We start from the raw sequence: 24,014 nt of genomic DNA, 5'->3' as shown, positions 1-24,014 counted from the left end.
TCTGTGTGTGTGTGTGTTTACTTATTTTGTCTCAGACATTGTAGTTTTCATTTCCAAAAGTTTTGGTTGGGTCTTTTTTTGTATCTCTCTGTCTCCATTTAACTTTTTGAACATATGGAATACAGTTAAAGTAAGTGTTTTAATGTTCTCCTCTGTTAATTTTATTATCTGTGTTACTTCTGGATCCATTTCAGTTAGTTGACTTTCTCCTCATTATGGGTCATATTTTCCTGCATGCCTGATAATCTTTGACTGGATGCCAGGCATTGTCAGTTTTATTTTTTTGGGTGCTGGATATTTTTGTATCCCTGTAAATATCTTTGTGCTTTGTTCTGGGATAAAGTTAAATTACAGGCATTCTTTGTTTTATTGCACTTTGCTTTATTGTGCTTCACAGATTCTTACAAATTGAAGGTTTATGGCAACGCTGCATCAAGTTTAAATCCATTTGGCGCCATTCTAACAGCATTTGCTCGCTCTGTGTCACTATGTCACATTTTGGTAATTCTCACAATATTTCAAACTTTTCCATTATTATTATTATTATTATTATTATATTTGTTATGGTAATCTGTGATCAGTGATCACAACTTGCTGAATGCTCAGATGATGTTTAACATTTTTTAGCAATAAAGCATTTAAAGTATGTACTTTGTTGAGACATGATGTTATTATACATTTAGGAGACCACAGAATAGTGATCTATAACTTTCATATGAACCAGGAAACCAAAAAGTTCATTTGACTTACTTTATTGGGATAGTTGATTTACTGCAGCAATCTGGAACTGAACCCATGGTATCTCTGAGGTGTGCCTGTACTTGGAAACAGTTTCATCCTTTTGGATCTTATTTTTAAGAACTGCTAGTTAAAAGCAGAGCCGTATTTTGGGCTGATATTTCCTCACTACTGAAGCAAGACACTTCTGAGTACTCTATCCAATGTCCTGTGAATTATGAGGTTAATCAACCTGGCTGGTAAAAACAGGCGCTACTCCCAACCCTCTATGAGCATCAGGCACTAGTCTGTCAAATCTGCTTAGATGGTTCTTTCCACAGCCTTGCGTAGCTTCCTCTCGTGCATGTGCCAGTCAATACTCTGCTGAATACCCGAGAGGCGTTTCACAGATGTCCAGGGTTCTTTGTAGCTCTCTAATAGTACTCTGTCCTGTGTGCTCTAGCTGCCTTGGTGTCTCCCAACACGTGGCGATAGGCTTTGAAATAGAGTAGTCAGATGTAATCCCTCAGTTCTGCCCACATTGCTCCTGGAAGAGCTCAAGTCTAGCTCTTTACAAGAAGGAAAATAACCTCACCGGCAGCTGATCAGAAACATGGAAAAGTTCCAAAATTTCTATATTTCTTCTCTTTTGCAATTAAGGTTTTTTTCAGTAGACCCAGAGCCCATCTTGAATGAAGTCCAGGGACACTTTCCATCTCACTTCTTCTTTATAGTCCCCTCGGTCTTTTCTGCCTTTCTGCCCTCTCTGGAGTATCCTGCTTTCTCTGAAGGAAGCCTAGAAATTCTTGGGAATTTTATAGGCTTTGTTCCTGGCTCCACCCTGGAAGGACAATGTTTGATCATTATGGTTTCTTAGACATGAGTCTCTCTCAGTTTTCTGAGGGGAACACAAACAAGACCAAAAAGCCTTCCTCTTGCTAACATGGACCGGGTCTCATAGGACAACTCTGGTGTATTTAATAGTCTGTGTTTCTTTACTCTGTCTTACCAAAGATTTTGTCAGCCTGCACTGAAGAGCACAAGAAAGGAGAAATGTGGAAAAATAAAAGCACACTTTTGCCTCAGAGGTACTGTTTTTTGTTTTTTTTTTTTTTAAGATTTTCTTTATTTGAGAGAGAGCAGAGCTAGAGAGAGAGCACACGAGTAGGCGGGAGGGACAGAGGGAGAGAGAGAAGCAGACTCCTCACTGAGCAAGGACCCTCCCCCCCACCCCCGACCCGATGCAGGGCTCCATCCCAGTACCCCAGGATCAGGACCTGAGCCAAAGGCAGCTGCTTAACTGACTGAGCCACCCAGGCACCCCTCAAAGGTACTATTCTTCAAATTAAATAGTTTATATGGGCTTTGGAGATCAGCCTAAGAAATTCACCACCATTGATTTGGTGGGGATACGCCTAAATTCCAAGCAATAGCTTTTGTTGGGGACTTTCTGTAGAGAGCATGATTTTAATATGAAAAAAACATTGTATCTAAATAGACAATGAAACTAAAAAAGACCAATTCTTTCCAAATTTTCAATTTTTTTAAGTAGAAAATTTTTATTTTTATGTAGGTAAATTTATCAGTCTTTTCTGGTGAGAAATGGTATTACCTTTACTCTTTTTTGTTTCTCCCCCTTACATAAAAAACTAAAGCTTATTAGCTGGATTCATAGCAGTTTTTTTGGTTTTTGTTTGTTTGTTTGTTTAATCAATGACATGGAGGTCCAGAGACTTAAATAATAATCTTAGCCTTTGTCACTTACTTGTTGTCATCTTGGACAAGTCATTTCATCTCACCAAGTACAGTTTCTACGCTGGTAAAACAAAGATTTAATGTTCTAGAGAGATTCCTTGTTGTGGTTTAAAGATGTGTCCACAGATTACTTGATACTTCTCCCTTCAGGAGGTGGAACTTAATTTCTCTCTCATTGAATGTGGTCTGGACTAAATGACTTACTTGTAATGAGGGCCTTCTAGGCCTTGGTCATAAAAGGTATTGTGGGTTTCCTCTTGTGCTCTCTCTCTGGGATCCCTGCTTCTGAGGGAAGCCATCTTCTATGTTATGAAGATAACTCAAGCAGTTCTCTGTAGAAGCCCATGTGGCAGGGAACTGAGGCCTCCTGCCAAAAGCCAGTAAGGAACTGAGGCTTTCTACCATCAGCCAAGTGAGTGCACCATCTTGAAAATAAATCATGTGGCCCTAGTCAAGGCTTTAGATGACTGCAGCCCTGGCCAGCATCTTGACTGTAATCTCATGAGAGACTCTGAGCCAGAGTTGCCAGATAAATTGCTTCTAAATTCCCAACCCTTACAAACTGTGAGATGACAGATGTCTGTTTTAAGACATTATATTTTGGAGTAATTTGTTGTGTAGCAGCAGAAAACTAATGTATTCTTATATGTATTACAATCTTACAGATACTTCCTGTTTATGGTTCTGTAATTTAAATGTGGGAGGATGTATCTCTAGTTGCCTGTTGCTTTTACTAATAGTTTACAAACTGCTTAGCCTGTTATATTTTAAAACTGTTCCTTGAAGAGTCTGCATTCCATATGCCATTTTAGGCAGAAAACTAAATAACATATTTGAGTAGAGATATTTTCCAACTGGATATTTACTATTGTAATAGCTTATATATTTTAATGAGATGAGACCTTGGGAAAATTATCATTTTCCGTAGAGTTCTAAAGCAGGAAAGGGCTCCTTGGTCTTTGGAGGACCAACAAGAGCTATGTAGACCCCTTGTAGTGTGTTGGGTTAAGAACATCTTCCTAAGGGGGCGCCAGGGTGGCTTAAGTTGGTTAAATGTCTGCCTTCGGCTCTGTTTGTGATCCCGGGATCCTGGGATCCAACCCAGTCTTTAGGCTTCCTGCTCAGCGGGGAGTCTGCTTTTCTCTCTGCCCCTCCCCCCAGCTTGTTCTCTCTCTCTCTCATAAATAAATAAAATCTTAAAAAAAAAAAAATTTCCCTAAGAAAGAATATGGATACCTTTTACCAAATTTTCAGAGATTTTTTTCCCTGCCCCGGGCCCAAAAGAGTTTAGAACCACTTATCTGGTTCCCATTCCTATCTGTGGGAATTCAGGTACAGAGAGGTAAGTGATTTAGGGTTATTCAACAGAGAGCCTCTCACTCTTAACTCAGTGTTCAGACTCCAGTCTGAGAGATAAATTCTACCTACAAGAGGCAGCTCAGGGCAGAGCTGGTCTTTGCAGTATTCTCAAGTGCCTAGACCCTCAGGACCTTTACACTTACTGTTTTACTGTTGCATATCTCCTGCTCATTTAACTCATCAAACTGCTTCAGGAAGTGGGTGTGGAATAGATCTTCCCAAAAAGACCCCTCTTGCTGACAGATCTTTTGTCTTGTCTTGTCAATATGGCCCTTATACTGAAGCACACAGGAGCTCAACCAAAGTGCTTTTTTTTTTTTTTTTTTTTACCATGGTACCTGCCAGAATTCAGAATTACTCCATGGAAGAAATCCATTAGACCTATCTGACCTGATTAGTACAGACATATCACTTACATGTTTCTTCAGTACCTTTTGAAACCATCACTTCTCTGCAGTACTGTTACCCATCTCTTTCTGAAATAAGCCAAATGTGAATATTATCATCATAATAAATTAAGAAACTCAGGTTGAAGAATCAGAAATCAAAGTTAAGTTCTAATATTTATATTAGTTTAGAATTCATCCTTGCCTATTTAGAAATTAAAAATTGCTAGGAGCCATCTATAGATGCCTGAAAAACAGGTAGAAATCCTTGACTGGAGAGCTGGAACATATCTTGCATTCCTCTTACATCTTGCACAGGACGGTCATTCATTAGATTCTCTTTAAATACTTCATCATCAATAGTATCAAGCCTGGGTTGATTAAAGCTAAGGGAGCTCATGTTATAAATGACCAGGCCTAACAGAAAGAATGTAGGAAATCCTGGTTTTACCTCTGACTTTTATACCTTAAGCTTATCTGTACTTCAGCTTTCCCAAAACTTCACCCATATAGATTTGCCTTCTATTCTCACCATCCCCATGTACTCCAGAACACAGTCTTTTTACTTCAGCTAGAGCCAGGTCGGAGAAGCCATGACTGAAACTACAGTCCTGGGGAAACTGAGGCCGAAGTATCTGTACCGATGTCATGAGCTACCCAGGCAGACTTAAGCCTGACTCCCGGCTGTCCCTCCTCCCACCTGGCTCCAGGAGGCATCTTCTGTGAACAGCTTCCTGGGCTTGGCCAAATGACCTAGAATGGTCCTGGCCATCTTTCAGGGGTTCTCTGAGAGCACTGCCCCTTCTGCCTGACAGTGGAAACAGACTCAAAGCCTTGGAAACATTCCCAGGATCTCTGAATGCAAAGGTTTCCAGCAAATTCAGCATTATATCCTAACTTGTAAAACAGTCTTGTAGCACAAAGATAAGGTGAAATGACCGAGGTGCTAATCAGGTATGTTTATTTTTCCATAAACAGAAAGATATTGGAATATTTAGTAAGAAGAAGGGTCATATTTTGTATTTAGGGATTTTTTTGGTAAAGTAAAAATGGCTCTATATTTAAAAGTACAGTAATTCTAAAATAACATATCAGCCTTGTCTGAGGAATGGCAGGAAAATCCTTTGACAAGGAAATTAAGTTTATTTTTAGACTTCCAAGGGGTTGAATTTAATTATAGATGGCAGCAAGGAGCAAAGATCCTTGAAAGTTTTTTTAAAGAAAAACTAAGGTGTTTATTCTATAAGGATAATCTATGCCACTGTGTATGTGTGTGTGTATTCTAATGGGGAGAATAAAGAATAAAGAAAAGGAGAGGGAAAAAAACTTTTTGTGGTGTTCTTTGAATCTACCCAGAAAGTATGGAAGTTTATTAAAATGAATAATTTAGGAAGACAAATGTGGTTTTGGTGATTATATCAAAAAACATACCTACTCCAAGGGGTGCCTGGGTGGCTCATGGTTAAGCGTCCGACTCTTGGCTTCAGCTCTGGTCATGATCTCAGGGTCCCGAGATGGAGTGCCACATTGGGCTCCACGCTCAGTGTGGAGTCTGCTTATCCCTCTCTCTCTGCTCCCTGCCCCGGGTCCCCCACTCCCCCCCCCCGCAAAATAAATAAATAAAATCTTTAAGAAAATAACATACCAGGCACCTGGGTGGCTCAGTCTGTTAGGCATCTGCCTTCAGCTTAGGTCATGATCCCAGGGTTTTGGGATGGAGCCCCACATTGGGCTCCCTGCTCACTGGGGAGTCTGCTTCTCCCTCGCCCTCTGCCCCTTCTCCCTACTTGTGTTCTCTCTCTCCCTCTCTCTCTCTCAAATAAATAAAATCTTAAAAAAACAAAATAAAACCCATACCTACTCTGTACCTCAAGATGGACATGTAGCTCAGCAGACTGATTCAGGAGTATTAGGCTGTGATCACTTTTGCTATCTACAAATTGCTTCGGAGGGGACTTTTGAAAGCAGAGTCAAAATTTATACAATGGGATTACAAATTATTTTATGATAATGCTAACACATAAAATGATGACATTCACTAGAAAGGCTGTTTAAATTTCAGTTTTCTTAAAGGATTAGATACTTTGATTTTGCATGCAAAAGATGTGAAATATTCATTGAACGTGAATTATAAAGTAATATCGAAAGTGGAATACACATAGCAGAAAATATAAAAGTAAGTAAGAGCCAGGTTAATAAGCATAAATTGTATACCTTTCACTACCTAGTATGCTAATATTGGTGCTCCAGAAATATTTACTATTAAAAAACAAGGCATGGCAGTGGGTCCAGAGCGTATCTACTATACTGAATCAAATGATAACTCTTTTATTTTGTAGGTATTATTACTTGGCATTCAAAGCACATGAAACACCTCTTGCTAGCAAAGAGAGCTGTGCTGCTATCTTGGAAAAATCCAGATTAGATCACTGGGTGCTGGGAAAAACAAAGGTAGTTCTTTCTTTTTTGTTCAGATTGTCACCTGTGATGCTCTACTGTGTATCTTTACCTCTTGTCAGTGATATGAATGGCTCTGTAAGTTGTGTGGCTTAGCAGACAACACCCAACCTAACACTGATCTTTGCTGGTCTTGGGTCAGGAGTCCTAGGACCTCCGGACAAGAAGAGGAGGGTTTGCCTCCTGTTCTGCATGTAGTTTGAGAGAACCACTTAACATTTCTAGAATGAGAACTTTGAGTTCATTTAAAAATGTCTCTTTCTAAATGTTACTTATTCCAGCACCTCATGGAAATACACAAATCTTATTAATGACAGTAAGGAGTATCTTTTACAGTTTTGTCCATTTTTCATTAGACTCATGTTGTGTTTTTTACTGTGTACCCTAATTAGTAGTCTCATCGTGTATAGCTTTTCGTTTGGGGGAACATCCCATCCCTGTCCCAGGTTTTTATGATCCGTTCTGAATTGCCATACAAAGTCAGTCATAGCCTGAGTGTGGATGGCAACACAGTTACTCCTCAGCAGGAATTAGATCAGTGGGTCATTTAGGTCGTTCCCCTTCTGAACTTCCACTGTTGGCCATGGATCCGTTCTGTTGGTTAGTGCCTCCATCAAAGGCTGTGGAGACAGATAGTAGAAATCAAATTGAGAAAATAGAACTCCTGGCAGATATAAAGCAGACTTGGAGAACCTTTGGGATCTCCTGAATCCCATTAACCCCATCATCTGTTTATATGAATAATCAAGGATTGGCTCAACCTGAGCAGAGGTATTGTGTTTGCTCCCAAGAAGTCAGTAATCTTAGCATAGAAGAAGTCACTGTAAACTTTATGTAGATAATGGTTTTAATATTTTTATTATGAATATTCTGGAGTAGACTGAATCTCTGTTTGGGAGCCCATATGTAATGCTAAAACTAATATCTCATTTCAGGTTTTTCTCAAATATTACCATGTTGAGCAGTTAAATTTGCTGCTGCAAGAAGTCATAGGCAGAGTGGTTGTGCTGCAGGCATATGCCAAGGGGTGGCTTGGAACCAGGAGATACAAAAGAATCAGAGAGAAGAGAGAGAAGGGGGCCATTGCCATCCAGTCAGGTAAACGGTCCTGAATCTTGTTATTTCATCTAGTATTGGGGCCACTCTCCTGTTGCTTTTCTCAATGGCTTCTTCTCTTCTTCCTTCCCTTCTTCCTTTCTTTCTTTCTTCCTTGCTTCAGCAAGTATTTATTGGGTGCCTATTGTAGGCCCTGTGCTAGATGCTGGGAATATAGCCATGAGCAAGACCACCATGGTCCCTCTGACCTCCACATAAGCAAACAAGCCACCATGACACACTGCGGTGAGTGGCACAGTAGAGGCAGTGTGAAGTGGGCAGAGGGAAAACCCAGTTCACACAGACTTGTGCCCCTTCTCCCAGACGACTGATGTAATATACTCCCCAGGCCCATCACCAACTTCCCAGCATCAGAATTACTAATACCCTTTCCCAAACGCTTTTCTAACACAGACAGAGCTTATAAACCAAAGGAACAAATCACCAGGCTCTCTCAAATGCCCAGCCTGTTCAGTGTCTCTTTGCATGTGTGTGTCATTTGTGTTACAAACAGCGTCTGAGCTTCTGTGCTGTTGATGAGTGGTTATGAAAGCATCAGATCTTGAACATAGTGGACAATTTCCTTTGTGCTCTCATAACCCAGAATCCCATTGTCCACTCTGGACTTCATGACCGCACTCAGCAACGTGGAGAGCTGTGATGCTAATGGGAAGGACAAAAAGGGGAGGTGGTCATGCTCCTGGTGGGCAGCTTAATGTCCCAGTCCTGTGTCTACAGGCCTCAGCACACCCCCAGAGATTTCTCTTTCTCTTCTCCTCATCCATTTTCCTTGCCTTTTGCCTTACTATCGCATATTTTCTTCTCCTGAAGCACAGTTCTTGGCACATGGTTCACCAACACCAAATGCAGGTGTTGTGCTACTAATTATTCCCCTTGACTCCTTCCTTCCTTCTTTCCTTTCTTCCTTTCTTCCTTTCTTCCTTCCTTCCTTCCTTCCTTCCTTCCTTCCTTTCAAAGAGAGAGAGTGCACAAACGGGGGGTGGCAGACAGAGGGAGAAGCAGGCTCCCTGCTGAGCAGGGAGCCCAATGTGGGGCTTCATCCCAGTACCCTGGGATAATGACCCGAGGCCAAGGCAGATGCTTAATCCACTAAGCCACCCCGGCACCCTGACTCCCTTCTTTATTTTTCACTCCTTCAAATTTCATGTTCGTACCTTCCTCCCAAATAAAAGAAATCGAACAGGTCAGGCTATTCCAGTTCTTTCCTACTGTCCTGACAAACTCCCGTACTCTGAAGTCCTGAACACAGAGCTTCCTCCAGGGATTGGAATGACAGAGAGCTGCCTCACCTGGGATAGAGGTCCCCAGTGATTCATAAGTAGAATCCAGAGTGTTCTGGAAACTCAGTGCCGGAACAAAAACAACTCCTCAGAAGCATCTTGGAGGCCCAGCTAAGAGTACAGAGAGGCCCCTTTTCCCCATCATCACTCACGTATCTCTGCTTATTTTGTTCAGTGAGAAAGCAGGAAGGAGGACAAGAGGGGTAATAGATTGGAGGGAAAACAGCTTATATCAATTCGCTGGCACGTTCTTAAATTAATGTCATTCCTAGCACATGGTTTTGTATTTTTAGCCTGGAGAGGATATGATGCTCGGAAGAAATTTAAGAAAATAAGCAACAGAAGGAGTAAGTCTGCGGTTCCTATTCAAGCAGGTAATTAAAACATCATTTTCATAGCATCCACTTGAAAATATTCTGTGATTGAGTTCATATGATTTCGGAAAGCTGAGAGGTAGATAATTCAGGAGTCCTGGAATCGGAGTTGTGAGTTCTAGTGGGGGTTCTAGTGCTTGTTCTGGCACACCCCTGGCGTGATGATGAAAAGGCTGACAGCAAGCATTTGCTGCTTGCCATACTTGTGTGAGGAGACTCTCAGTAAGTGCTCTAATATTCCTGAGTTTATAGAGAGGGCAACAGTGGCACAGAGAAGTGCAGTAACTTGTCCACAGTCACACAGCTGGTCAATAGCAGAGTCAGCATCTGAACACAGGCAGATCGGATAAAGTCACTTCATATACTGAGGACTGAACAAGTCCCTTTCCTTCTTGGAGTCACACATCTGTCATCTGTGAAATGAGAGCACAGGCCCAAGTCCGGTTAAGTCTAGAAGGTGTCTGGCAACCTTGGAATTCTCCGATCATATGCAAGACTCATCTTTCAGCATCACAGAGATAAGAATAGCTCCGGGACTTTCCCAGCAAACAGGATTTCCCACACCCCGGCCTGTATGTGGCTAAGGTGGTCCTCTGGGCCCTGTGGGGTTAAGCTGTGGCTCAGCTGGAGCCTGGCTGCCTGAGTGCTGCTGAGTTCTGGTTCCTGCCTCATCTGACCTGTCCCTGGCTCCTGGGTGGCTCTGCTCTTCTGCAAAAGCAGTATCCACGATGCCTGCCAGCCTGGGTTCCCTTCATCATTGGAAGCCGTATATGCCTATGTGAGGCCCTGGAAGAGCTAGGCCCCAGGGCCTGCCTGGAGCTCCGAGAGTGTAAAAAAGTGGAGACAGAATGAAAGAGCAGTGGACTCCACGAGCCGGAAGAGGGATAGAGTTTCAGAAACTGCTGCCTCGAAGCAAACTCTTAGTAAAACAGCTGCAACCTTTTCGAGGTGGTCCCTGCCCAGAACCTGGCTCCAGGAACTCTTCTTCAGCCACTGTAGAGACCTGACATCTTCATTCAGAACCAAAATATTTGGAAGAAAGGGATGTCATTTAGATGCAAATGTGTAAGTTTTAACACCGTCCCCTAGGAATTTTAAGCTTTACAACTTCAAAGAGTTCATTGGGAGAAGGATCCAGTTCTAGTTGCAGCTTAAGAAAGACAACTCAGTGCATTTGTTCCCTCCTTGCCCACCTCCACACACCACACCGCACCGCACACGCACACGCATGCAGGCACCCCTCCCCCACACGGTCTTGTGGACTGATTTCTGATCTTGCAGTTTGGCCCAAAGCCCAACATATGTTTTAAAATATAAACTTTGGGTTATGTATTGTTGATCCACTGCGTCCAGTATATAGGATCATAAATCACATTTTCTCTCTCTGAAAATGATCTTTGGAGGGATCCCCATTTGCAATCTGTTATTGCCAAGTGAGGGCTGCATGAAAACAGAGACAGGCTTGCTTCATCATCCTATCAGGCCAGTAGTGATTGCATTTTCAGTAGAGCACCTATGCGGTAGGTACCATCAAATGTAATTTTGTTTTGCAGAACTGGAGAGAACACATGTCTGCAAGGTGCTTCTTTTTTTTAAGCTTTGGAAGCATTCCCCCCCCCTTTTTTTTTTAGCCCAGCAGCTTGTGTTCCTACTTATCAAGTGGCATAGGGAACTTCCATTAATTGAGTCTACAGGGGCTTGGGCAGACATGAGGACATTGAGGGTGGTACTAATGCCACCTCTCCCTCTTGGAAGTAGTGTGGCAGCCAGAGCAAAAGCAGGCAGAGTCTCTTTGCCCTTTAGTCCAACACCACGGACAGGAATTGAGGTGCTGGTGTTGTGTTAGCAGAAAAGATGCCTCGATAGGGTAACAGCATTTGCAATTTTATGGGCAGTTTCCTTTTATGTGAGAATATTTTCCTTATCTTTATATTGGAAGCCATGGTTGTGTTTATCTAAAAAGCAAAGCAACTCATTCCAACTTCTCTGTTTTGGGACGTGTTCTTCCCAAAGCTTAATCTTCTCATTACAAGCTCTTTTCACACCACTAGGATGTTTCCGAGTAGAACAAGCCCCAGACCTAGCGGTTCCCTTACTTGTGAAGCCTGCAGGAAGTGGCTTAGGGACGTTATCCTGGCACAACCATTTCTGATTGTTTTCGAAACTTACTCTCTCATTTATTTATTTATTTTTTTAACAAATCATTTAACTTGAAATTTAGATTCTGTGGAATGCGTTTCTTTGTTTTCAAGTTCTGGCCCATTGCCTTTTTTTTTTTTTTTAGTGGTGTTGCTAAGATATGTTATATATTTTTAAAAGAGCAGCCCTTGAAATTTAGGAAGCATTTGGCCTACATGTTGTTACAGAGCAGCACATATTGAAATTTGTTTTCCTTTCATCTCCTTCCCAATAAAAGCAGCCGCACAGCTTATCCCTTTAGCTTCCTCAGAACTTCCTTTCAGAATTCCCGATCTATTACGGCACGTTCACATACCAGAAACAAGATGCCTTTTCATGCTGTCAACCTTTTTCATCTGAAATGTAAATTAATTCTTGCTGGTATGCCTTGACAGAGATCAAAGTCGGGGTATTAACCTTCCTGGGCTTTCTCCAGGAGTCCGTCCCCAGGACTGGGCTGTGGCTGCTAAGAGGCCAGTGTCCCCGTTGTAGGGCCCTCCTCCAGGCAGCCCTCGGTCTAGGAGCCACCATTTCAAAGGCGCAGAGTCCTTTTGTAACTGTCCTCATCATTACTTTAAACTAGGTGAGAAATGATCTGCCTGGCTAATTCCTCAAAGAGAGAGGGAAGGAGACTCTCTCTCTCTCTCTCTCTCTCTCTCTCTCTCTCACACACACACACACACACACACACACGAGCCTGTTCATTTTAATTGTGGGCCCTTCACTCAGATTCCTGGAGCTTATTTAAGTGATTTTGACAGCGAGTGATCTCGGTTTGATAGAGGGAGGGACAGGGCTCCAGATTGGAAACCTCTCCCGTTGCTCAGTGGGTCATTTCTTGCCTGTCAGTCTTTGAGGTAGGCCACATTTGCATTTTCAAAATAAACAGATGCCTTTCAAATACATGAGCTGGTGGTCTAGAGATCTCTGTGGGCCCAAACAGTTCACCAGCCAGTGATCAAATGCTGGAAGAGAAAACAAACGGAAAAAAATACCCTAGGTGCATACGCATCCATTTCCTACGTGTATAACATTGCACCAGCAATAAAGGGCCTCTATGAGATGTGAGGAATCTCTGGGAGAGAGAGCTAGGGATCCCAAGCAAAACTATAGTTTATCAGTCCCCCCCCCCTTCTTTTTTTGGTCAGGGAAACAACTTTGAATGTCATCTTGGTGAGAAGTGACATGATTTCTGTGTTTTTATTATTTGTTAATGCTAATAATAGGCTCTTGCCAAAGGAAAACATGCTCTTTTAAACAACAAAGAATTTAAAATTACATACCTTTTTAATTAGAAAGATAAGATGACACATATTAGTTTTCAGATAGATGGGGTATTCTAAGTAAAAAGTAACAGTTATATGTCATTCCCTTACTAATTATTTTTTAAATGACCTCTTTGGTGTCTACAAAGTAGATATAACTAGATTTATTCAAATAAAAAATGCATACATTCCTCAGTAAATACTATCAAAACACATAAGCGGCAGGGGATTTTTAAAAGGTCCACAATATCTCATTCTATAAGTTTTTGAAAACACTTTTTTAAAATGCTCCTCTAATTCAAGATCTGTTTTTTAAATGAGAGCAAAGTGGTGGGCTTCCCCATATCAGAGGGAAAATGCCTCAAGTAGGTGACAGTGGAGCCAGTGGAGCCCTAGGGCCTGGCAATGGAATTTCAAAGAGTGTCTCCAGGAAGGAGTAGGCTCTTCCAGCCCCTCTTTCCCATTCTCTCCCAACTCTCAGGAGCAGGAAGAGCCCACTGGTTTACAGCACATTTTCGTCTAATTGCTTCAGTGCAGTGGAAAATGTTTCCCCTCTCTGTCCTTCTTCAACTTCCCACTTACTCCCCCTCCTTGGCCCTTCCAACATCACAGATAAACGATGGCCATTTCTCCTTCTGATGCCTTTTGGGGAGTGTGCTTTTTAGAGTCTCAGCCATGACTGCCAAGAGTTAGGCTTCTTTGAGCCTGTGAACCCGAATTTTAAACCGGATTCAGCTGGAACCGCTGGGTGCATCATGTGACACTGGCCAATGAGAGTTGCTTTAAATGCTGCTTCCTGAGGAGAAAGCAAGCATCATGTCCAGAGAGGTTCCAGCACACTTGGGTACAATTTCAGATAGCAACCTATCAGCGGCTATTTAACTTCTTTTAGAAACTTGACCCTACTTCATAACAAAACCAAAGTTTTGTGTTTAAAACTGCCTGAATTTTTAAACCTCTCTCAGGTAAGGCCTCCTTCTGGTCTTTTCTAACTTTAAAGGTTTGGTTCCTTTAGCACTGTTCGTGAGTTGGCAGTGACTGGGTGGTTGTAGTAATTTCCTGGAACTAGATTTCCAGAAATATCCCTAGATGTGCAGGACAATGATATTTTAAATTTGGAAATGTCTTTTTTCATTCACTATTAAGTATCTGCTGTATGCTGGAGCTACCATGGTGAACGATGGGGTTTAATTTGGGGCATCAGATTTCCCATCTCTGATACAGAGGGTGATAAAACATGCTGTTCCTCAGAAGGATGCTGTTTGTATCAATCAGGTACTCTGTATTATGTCAACACATATTGGGAGGGAGCTCTGTAGAACTCCAGTGAGATACAAAGAGTCAAAATCATTCTAAAATATAGCTGAGGATATACATTGAAATAACCCGTGTTTCTTGAAGGTAGAAATGATTACAGGAGGTAGTTTTCATTCTGACAAAGCTGTGCATAAGCAGATTGTTGATCGCAAGCCAAAAAGTAGAGGAAGCTCAAGTGGATATACCATTGAAGGCAAAGATCTACTTTGAACTAACAGAAGGAAATCAAGCACACCCTCGATCACTCCTTTCCTCTCATCTCTATTTCCCGTTCTGCCTCTATTCCACTGTTTCTTCACTCACTCCAAAAGACTCCTGGTCATTTCACACAAACACTTACTTCCTCAAAATGTGAGAGAAGACAGGTTCCAAACTCTTCTTGGCCATTGGGCAGGAACCATCTACTTCTCCTTTCCTGTTGTCTTAGGTCATACCCATACAAGAGTAAAGCAACATCTGGGGGAAAGTGTTAGCTAGTGTATCCAGGCTTGAGATGAACTATGAGGTGCATGCTAGCTCCACTGCCTTCTAAACCTTTGTTTAATAGAAGACAGAGTACCTTCAGGTTCATGCGAGGAGTCCTGCCCAGTCCACCTGCACACAGCCTGGTTTTCTCTAGCTCTCTCTAAGTAAAAAGTTGGGGCTGATTTCTGACAGCTATAGGCTTAACATTTTAGAGGGGGAACATGTTTGTGGGGACAAGCGTTGTGCTTTACTTTGGGAAAATGTGCCTTGTTTGTGACAGGACACATACAGAGACATATAAGACATACAGGACAGGACATACAGAGAGCCCCTGCAGCTTGGCTTAGAGGAAGTGGTGTGTAACAGAGAAAAGGCCTGGTTTGTGGCTTCAAGGTTTCTGTCAAGAAATGGGCCCTGCCAAACCTCACTTTGGCACAAACAATGGAATTCTTGCCATGAAATAACTTGGAATGCAAAGGAATGTCCTTTGCTATGAAATCAAATTATTGTCCATGTTAGAATTAAATGCCCTGAGTGCTGTTCACCTAATGCACAGAGAGGAAGCTGTGAAGAGCCAACATGGGTTTGAGGTCTGATTGTGACTGATACATTGACATGGCACAGAACTGTGCTTAAGATGAAACTTTGGTGCAGCACTCTGCACCCCCAGGACTCAAGATTAAACTTTCAGAGGAAGTCCATGAGTACTTCAACTTTGAATCAGCTTCTCCATTCTGGACCTCATATAGAGCTCCAGAATCTGGCTGCAAAGAGGTGCTGCCCAAAGTGGCATCTTTACCACCTCAACCTGCCAACTATACTCAACGTGATTGTGATCAGTAACACACTCAAGATGCCTTTATTCTATATCTTCAATTTTTTTTCAAGTTTCTTTTTTTCCCATATGGAATCATAGTTATTTAGGCTATATTCACATAATAGTAAAGAAACATTTAGGCAGGCAAGAATTCAACCACTGAACCACCAATGCTAAAGAAACATTTAGGGACAAAATTAACTGCTCTGGCAAGAGTGATTGGATTTCTTTTCCTCAAAAGACTCCTGTGTATAGAAAGGCAGATATTGTTTTCCTTAACAGATGGAACATAAGCACAGAGAATTTAAATAAGTTGTCTCTCCTTATGTGTTATGTGAGCTTAACTATTGGCTGGGGCACCTGGGTGGCTCAGTTGGGTGAGCATCTGACTTTTGGTTTTGGCTCAGGTCATGATCTCATGGGTTGTGGGATTGAGCCCCATGGCAAACACCACACTCAGTGGTGAGTCTGCTTGAAGATTCTGTCCATCTTCCCCTCCTCCTATATGTGCTTCCTCTGGTGCTCTCTCTCTCTTTCTCTCTAAAATAAATAAATCTTAAAAAAAAAAAAAAAGGTTGGTATCAAAGCCCTCTTCTCAGTCTTCACCCAGTGCTCTTTTCAGTAGGCCACACTCTACCATTTGTTTCCATCTTGGATATGGCACATGGACATAGGGTACCAGTCAAAGTTTTGGGAAGAGTTTCATATACCAACCTGAGCAAGTGGACTTTGGAGTCAAAAAAATTTACTTTAACCAAAAAAAACCCCACAAAAATCTGATTAAAAAATGGGCAGAGGAGCTGAATGGACATTTTTCCAAAGAAGACATACTGATAGCCAACAAGCACATGAAAAGATGCTCAACATCACCATCATCAGGGAAGTAGAAATCAAAACCACAATGAGATGTCACCATACATCTGTCAGAATGGCTAACATCAAGAAGACAAGAAATAACAAGTGTTGGTGAAGTACATGGAGAAAAAGGAACCCAGGTACAATGCTGGTGGGAATATAATTGATGCAGCCACTATGGAAAACAGTGTGGAAGTTTCTCAAAAATTAAAAATAGAAATACCATATGATCCAGTAATTCCACTACTGGGTATTTGCCCAAAGAAAATGAAAACATTAACTCAAAAAGATATATGCACCCATATGTTTACTGCAGCAATATTTACAATAGTCAAGATATGGAAGCAATCGAAGTGTCCCTTGATAGATGAATGGATAAAAAAGAAGTGGTATATGTACACAATGGGATATCATACAGCCATAAAAAAGGATGAGATCTTGCCATTTTTAACAGCATGGGTGGACCTAAAGGATATTATGCTAAGTGAAACATGTTAAGACTGAGAAAGACAAAGACCACATGATTTCACTTATATGTGGAATCTAAAAAACAAAACAAATGAATAAACAAAAAGCAGAATCAGACCTATAAACACAGAGAACAAACTGATGGTTGTCAGAGGGAAGGGGAGCAGGAGGATGGACAAAATGGGTGAAGGGGAGTGGAAGATACAGGCTTCCAGTTATAGAATGAATAAGTCATGAGAATAAAAGGTACAGCACAGGGAATACAGTTAATGGTACTGTAATTGCATTGTATGGCGCCAGATGGTGGCTACACTTGTGGTGAGCGTAGTGTAATGTGTAGAGATGTTGAATCACTTTGTTGTACACCTGAAACTTATGTAATGTGTGTCAGCTATCCTCAAATTCTAAGAAAAAGGAAAGAAAAACGAACAATAATCGACTTTAAATCTCTGCTACGCCATAATTTGTCATGTGGTTTGGGGAAAATTACTTAACTTCTGAGTTTTAGTTTCCTCACCTATAAAATGGAACTCATGAAGGCCTAGTTCTCGGGACTGTTGTGAAGATGATCAATTACAGATACTACATGCAAAGCATCCTGCATGGTACCTGGCATGTGGCAGATATTCAGTAAATGTTAGTTCCCTCTCTGTACCCCCTTCCTAAAGATGAACTTCACTGGGAAATAAATCTGTCTGTATAGTACTCTTCAATGGTGAGCATAATAATACTATAACTTCAAAAAGATGAAACCATTTCTCTCACTTTTGGAGAAAAAAATAGTACCTGTCAAATCTTAAATACAGTTACAATAAAGCCTTTATAAGAGAGAATTTTCTAAATCTTAAGTCTTGCTTATCTAACGGGAAAATTAAAATACAGTAGTATCATGTGAAAGATCTGAAGTGGTTTTGTTTTTGTTTTTGTAAAGAACTGTGCTCCATCATGCCAAGAGCTTGATTCATTTGTGTAGATAAATTTTTCACCGGCCTCAAAGTTGTTAAGATTTAGGTGGTATGCTAATGACATCATTTTTCCCATTCACTGGTTTGAGGCCCTTCTGTAACTTGTTCTGTAAAATAGCAAGTCCCCTCCTCACCCCCTTCCATAAAGTCGGAAATTCTAAAATCCAGGAGTTAAATATCACCCAGATTTGCTGCCTGCTGGTGTGGAAAGCAAGTTGCCTTTCAGATGTCTAAGGAGTTGGAAGATCTCAGTGTGCATATCATGTTTAACCCACAGTGACGGGTGATTGGCAGCATAACAGCTGAGCGACAGCCATTTGGCTAGGAGTTCAAACCCCAACACGGAGAACCATAGCAGGATCATGGCTTGATTTGCTGTGGCCATGAAGTCTAAATCACCAAGCACAGAGGTGGAGGCAGAGGTGACAGCTGGTAGCCATTCTCGTCAATAAAGTTGTGACGGTTGAGATGTACAAGCAACCAGAGCCTGCTAATTTCATAGACTTTGAGCCAAGTACTTAGTGTCAAAACCAGCTATGGTCAATGATACAAATGGTTGTGAAGGGTCCCTCGTCAACAGCAGGGCTCTCCCCACCAGACACTTTCGTCCTAGTGGGTTAAAAATGGATCCTGCTTTCCAGGAACAATCAGTTTGAGAAGACTTTATCTTTTAATCTTTTTAGGTCCTGATGATTTTTAAAAAGTCATATTTATTGAGATATAATTTATATACAGTAAAACTCAAAACAGTTTGATGAAATTGGATGAACAGGTAACCCCCTTCACAATCAAGAAAAATAGAATTTCCAGAAAGCTCTCTCATGCCCCTTTTGTTACCATCCTTCCCCCCACCCTTAGCTCCTGGTGACCACTAATGGGTTTCTGTCCCTATAATTATGCCTTTCCCAAAATGTCATAGAAATGGAGTAATATAGCATATAAGCTTTTGCGTCTAGCTTCTTTCATTTAGTATAATACTTTCACGATTCATCAGTGGTGATGCATTTAACAGTAATTTATTCTTTTTCATTGCTGACCAGAATTCCAGAGTATGGATATACCTCAGTTTTGCCAATTACTAGCTAAATGACATTTGTTTCCAGTTCTGGGTGACTATGAATAAAGCTGCTATAAACATCTAGAACTTTATCTTTTTAGGAAAGATTTATGGAAAGTAAATAACTTTGATTTATAGGAAATTAGAACTGCATAAGCTGGAATGATCATAGAGGTGGGAGTTATTTCCTTTTTGATTAACAAACAGAAATACTTTCCTAACATGCTATATTTTTGCATAGCAATTTCTAGTTTATACAAGACAGTTTCACTCACCTTATTTTTGTAATTATCACAGTAACCCTGAGAAGTAGGTTCAGCATCTTACCCCATTTTACAGATGGTGGCTAAGAAAACTCCCTGCAATCCAGACCGCCTAACTCCTGATCTGGTGTCCTTCCCCTAAACATTTTCTGAACATCCTCTCCATGCAGAACACTCTGCTAAATGCTTTTGGGGTGGTCACAAAAGCAACATAAAATTTATTCTTTTCCCCATCGAGAGGGGACAGTCTGATGCTCTACATCATGTCAGCAGGTAAATGTAAATTAAAACAACAATATACTGTTATGCACCTACTAGAAGGGCCAAAATCGGGAACACTGACAACATCAACTGCTGATGAGGATGTGGAACAACAGGTCATTCATTGCTGATGAGAACACAGAATGGTAGCGCTACTTGGAAGACAGTGGGGCAGTTTCTTACAAAACTAAACATACTCTTACCATATGCTCCAGTATTCATGCTCTTTGGGATTTACCCAGAGAAGCTGAAAACTTACGTCCACACAAAAACCTGCACACAGATGTTTGAGGCAGCCTTACTCATAACTGCTCAACTTGGAAGCAACCAGGATGTGCTTCAGTCGGTAAATGGATAAATTAACTGTAGTACATCCAGACAATGGAATATTATTTAGTGTTGAAAAGAAATGAGCTTTCAAGCCACAAAAAGCCATGCAGGAAATATAAATGCATATTACAAGGTGAAAGCCAGTCTGAAAAGACTACGTACTGAATGATTCCAACTATGTGACATTCTGGGAAAAGCAAAACTGTGGAGGCCGTACAAAGATCAGTGATTGCCACGGGTGTGGGAGGGGTTAATAGAGCCCAGAGGATTTTTTACAGCAGTGTAATTACTGTATGATGCCAGGATGATGCATATATGTCATTATCGTGTATCCAAACCCATATCATGGACGACATTGAGAGTGAACCATAATGTAAACTATGGATTTTGGGTAATTAAGAAGTGCAAGTGTAGGTCCATCAGTTGTAGCAAATGTACCGCTCTGGTGGGTGGTGTTGATAGTGTATGCCTATGTGGGAACAGGGAATATATGGGAAATCTCTGTACCTTCCTCTCAGTTTTGCTCAGAATCTAAAACTGCTCTTAAAAATACAATCTTTTAAAAAGGAGTGGGAGAAACTCAGATGGAACCAGGACAGACACATCTGCCCCAGCCTTAAGAGGAGTGCTAAGCTAGAGCCAACTAACACAACCGCAAGAAACAAACAATCTATGAAGCTTCCTCCGGTCATTTTTGGAAGCAGGCGGGGCATATATTATAGGGAGTAAATCCCACCCAAGGCTGCTGGGAATCAGAAGAAAACAGAGTGACAGTCCCTGGGTGCTTGAAGGCAAGGGGAATTCCCCAAACAGCCATGTTCCAGGGCAGACAAGAAACTGATCTCTAGGATAAGGGAAAACCTTCCTCCTTAGTTTCCAAGTTAGAGAAAGCAATTACCAGGCAAGACTTTCTTTGAACTCAGTCAAAGTTTGACCGGGATAATGACTGGAATTAAGCACTGGAAAATCAAAGTGGAAAATGTTCTCGTAGGCCTGGAATTACCAGAATTGTTTCATGTGGAGACCACGGTTTCTGATGTGGCTGTTGAAAAAAAAAAATCTGTCAGTGAGATTCTATGCTTTAAAAAAAGCATTTTACTTTCTCAGTGCTGCTTTTGGTGGTATTTGCCTGTCAGACCTCCCACAAGTTGGCCTCTTTATGTTCTGATAAGATGGCTACCGACCAGCTGTCATTCCAGCCAGAAACGACACGGGTTCCTGGTGCAATTGGCCAGCAGCAGTTAGGAGGGGAAGGTTGGGCTTTTGTGCCTCATCTGTATGCACCATCTCTGCCAGATACAGTAGGCACTGTTTGCCAGGTCCATTATGAGGGCAGGAAAACTTACCCAGCCTAGATCCCCAACCAAGAAATCTACCTAGACAGTGTCCCTGCTGGAAACCATGCCTCTGGGTCTGTTCTCTGGGTGGGTCATCAAATGCCAGTTCAGGCCAGAGCGGCCTCCTGTGAGGCTGATCTGTGAGACTTTAGAGGCCCAGGCATGTGAAAGAAATAAAGTCTGAATTTTTACTTCCACTTATAAAGGAAAAAATGAGAGTAGAGGTTAATGATTTTTTAAATGTTTACATAAACGGGGCTGTACCATGTAATATTTAGGAATTCAGACTTTAGGGCAAAACTGCTTGGATTTGAACCCTGGCTCTGCCACTCTCCAGCCATGTGTAACTCTTGGGCAAGTCATTTAACCACTCTGGGCCTCAGTTTCCTTAACTGTAAAATGGGGGTAAAAGTGGCCTCTACCTTTTAGAGTTACCATGAAGATTAATGAGTTAATTTTTTTTTAAGGGCTTAGAACACTGCATGGAACATAATAATCCTTACATTTGTGTTTGTTAAATGAAAATAATGGACATTTCCCTAACTCCTATTCTTAATACTCCCTACCCCCCAGCCAAATCAAGCTGAATACATGTACCTAATCTTTTCCTTCTATTTCTTATTTCTTAACATCTGTCAGCTTTACCTCTTCATGTTAGTTTCCTAGGGCTACCATAACAAATTACCCCAAACTTTGTAGCATAAAACAACAGAAACTTATTCTCTTACAGTTCAGGAGGCTGGAAGTCCAAAATCAGCGAGGTTGGTTTCTACTGGAGGCTCCGAGGGAGAATTCTTTCCATACCTTTCTCCTAGCTTTTGGTAGTTCCTGACAATGTCATTCCTTGGCTTATAGACCCATTATTCCACTCTTAGCTTTCATTATCACATGCTTTCTCCCTGTGTCTATGTCTTCACATGGCCTTTTATAAAAACACTAATCATTGGACTTAAGACCCACCTTAATCCAGTATGACCTCATCTTAAACTAATTACATCTACAAAGACCTTATTTCCAAGTAAGGCCACATTCTGAAGTTCTAGATAGACAGGAATATTGAGGGGACTCTAATCTACCCACCTCACCCTCTTAAAAGTTTTAGGGTGTCTAACATCTGTTACCTCATTTTATTCTTACCCTCTGTATTAGAATGTAAGCTCCATGAGAGTAGGGACTGTATCTCTTTAAGTGTACTCTGAGGCAGCCAGCGTTGCTTAACATGAGTTTGCTGGGCCAACTCAAGGGCATGGAGAGACATGGTGCCATCAGGCTGGGTGTGGGAAGGTGATGTTTGAGGTAAGAGAGTCACTCAGAAGGAGAAAGAGGGACGGGATGGAAAAAAAAAAAATCCCATCCAAGAAAATAAAAAAGGAGGAAGGTCAGAGATCCCAAATGGTATATGGTATATCTGGAAGTACTGCCAGCAAATTTGAAACAACCAGAGTCAGAAGGAAGGTGCAGGATGAGACAGAACAAGGTTTACATTGCAGGTCAGAGGAAAAGGAGATGGCACTGCCTCAGGGCAAAGCCTGAAGCATATCTCCTCTGTGGGGAGGAGGGGCCCTGCTACCAGTGTGGTTTCTTCTACAGCCAAGGAATCCAACTGAAAAGAACCAGCCCTCTTCAGATACCTGAAGGTGTCTGAGGTGGTGGAACATCTGAGGTGGTGGAACATCTTCAACCCATCATGCCCTCGAGTGTCATGGAGAATGGAAGAAGACATGTGATAGCCAAGATAGACCCTTCAGTATTTTTCCACTCAAGTCGTGAGCTGTTTTGGTAGCGAAGTACTTAGGTATTTATCAACATGAGCTAAGCTGACTGGACAATGAAAAGCTGCAATTGTGGTAGTCCTCAACCTAGTGGAATGTGTAGTCTCTCTTTTCCATGACAGCATTATTGGTTGTCGATCCCCAACTGTCAGTGAACAGGACTACAAGATGAAAGGAAAGGACAGACATGCGTAAGGGGCGGAGATGTGGAGGAAGGGAGGGGACCTTGTCCCTCCTTTTACTTCCCTGGTGGTACAACTGAAAAGGAAATAGGAAAACCATCCAGTTGTCCAACCGGAAACCCTGTCCTGGTACACTTAAGACCTCTATTTGTTACCCAGCTCCCTATTTGACTAATGCAATCATTGAGACAGAGGTTATCCGAATTATCAAGTCACCAAGCTGGTAGGGAGTTCAGTCAGGACAGTTACCAGTTCCCCTGTTTTCTACAATTAGCCCCTTTCAACCACACTGTATTAAATCATAAAAATAAATATCGAATCTGTTGGTGAGATTTATTACTTTGGAGTCTCAAACCATAAGACAAGTGTGGGTTTCCCTAGCCACATTGTGGGACCCACTTGGATAATTCATCCAGATGTGGGAGTATAAGCTTGATAAGTTCCTCCTTTGTTTCATTCCACAGGGCACCCTTCAGACCAAAGCAGAGATCTGCAGCCCACTGTCGCCGGGGATAGCGAGGAAAGTGCCCAGGATCAAGACTACAGTGAGCCTGGTGACCACACAGGTGGGATCATTAGAGGTTTGGGATGGGTGTCCTATATTCAGGGACGTTCCAGAGAAGGTTCCAGAGATGGAAATGACCACCTGATATGGACCCTCTGTTTTCCTGTAGGAGACAGCTGTTTAAATTCAGGGGCAGCCTTGCAGAGGATCCTGATCAGTGATTTCACAGAAGGAAAGAGTAGACAGAGATAAGCTCAGCTTCTTGGCAGCCGCCCCCTCTGCCTACTGATCTGTTTACTGGGGAAACCGGTCTAGTTGTGGCTCTCCTTACCGATTGCGTCTCCTCAACTCCTCCTCTTGGAGTGGATGCTGACATATTTCTGTCTGATCTACCTTGGGACTTACGAAAGTTCAGCTTCTCAAGAAGGTCTTTCTATGACCCTGATATTGGTACATCGATCTCAAACTGATGGAGAACATTTATGGTGGGGAGGAAGGCCATGGACAAGAAATTAAAAAAGAAATTGATTATC

At 41.7% G+C, this 24,014-nt stretch overlaps 1 protein-coding gene across 1 annotated transcript in view; it reads left to right on the top strand.

The window, feature by feature from the left end:
* Positions 1-24,014, top strand: part of MYO3B (myosin IIIB) — a gene marked incomplete at its 5' end in the record, with an annotated part of 368,039 nt that overhangs the window by 231,686 nt on the left and 112,339 nt on the right. Inside the window, 4 exon segments of the mRNA XM_008687102.2 lie at positions 6,557-6,668; positions 7,610-7,772; positions 9,364-9,444; positions 23,441-23,557. Coding sequence (XP_008685324.2) covers positions 6,557-6,668; positions 7,610-7,772; positions 9,364-9,444; positions 23,441-23,557 — 473 coding nt within the window.

Source organism: Ursus maritimus, unplaced genomic scaffold, assembly GCF_017311325.1.
Source record: "Ursus maritimus isolate PB19 unplaced genomic scaffold, ASM1731132v1 scaffold_1, whole genome shotgun sequence".
In the NCBI taxonomy this organism is placed as follows: domain Eukaryota; kingdom Metazoa; phylum Chordata; class Mammalia; order Carnivora; family Ursidae; genus Ursus; species Ursus maritimus.
The sequence above is the reverse complement of the archived record's forward strand: the minus strand, read 5'-3'. Positions and strand labels throughout refer to the sequence as shown.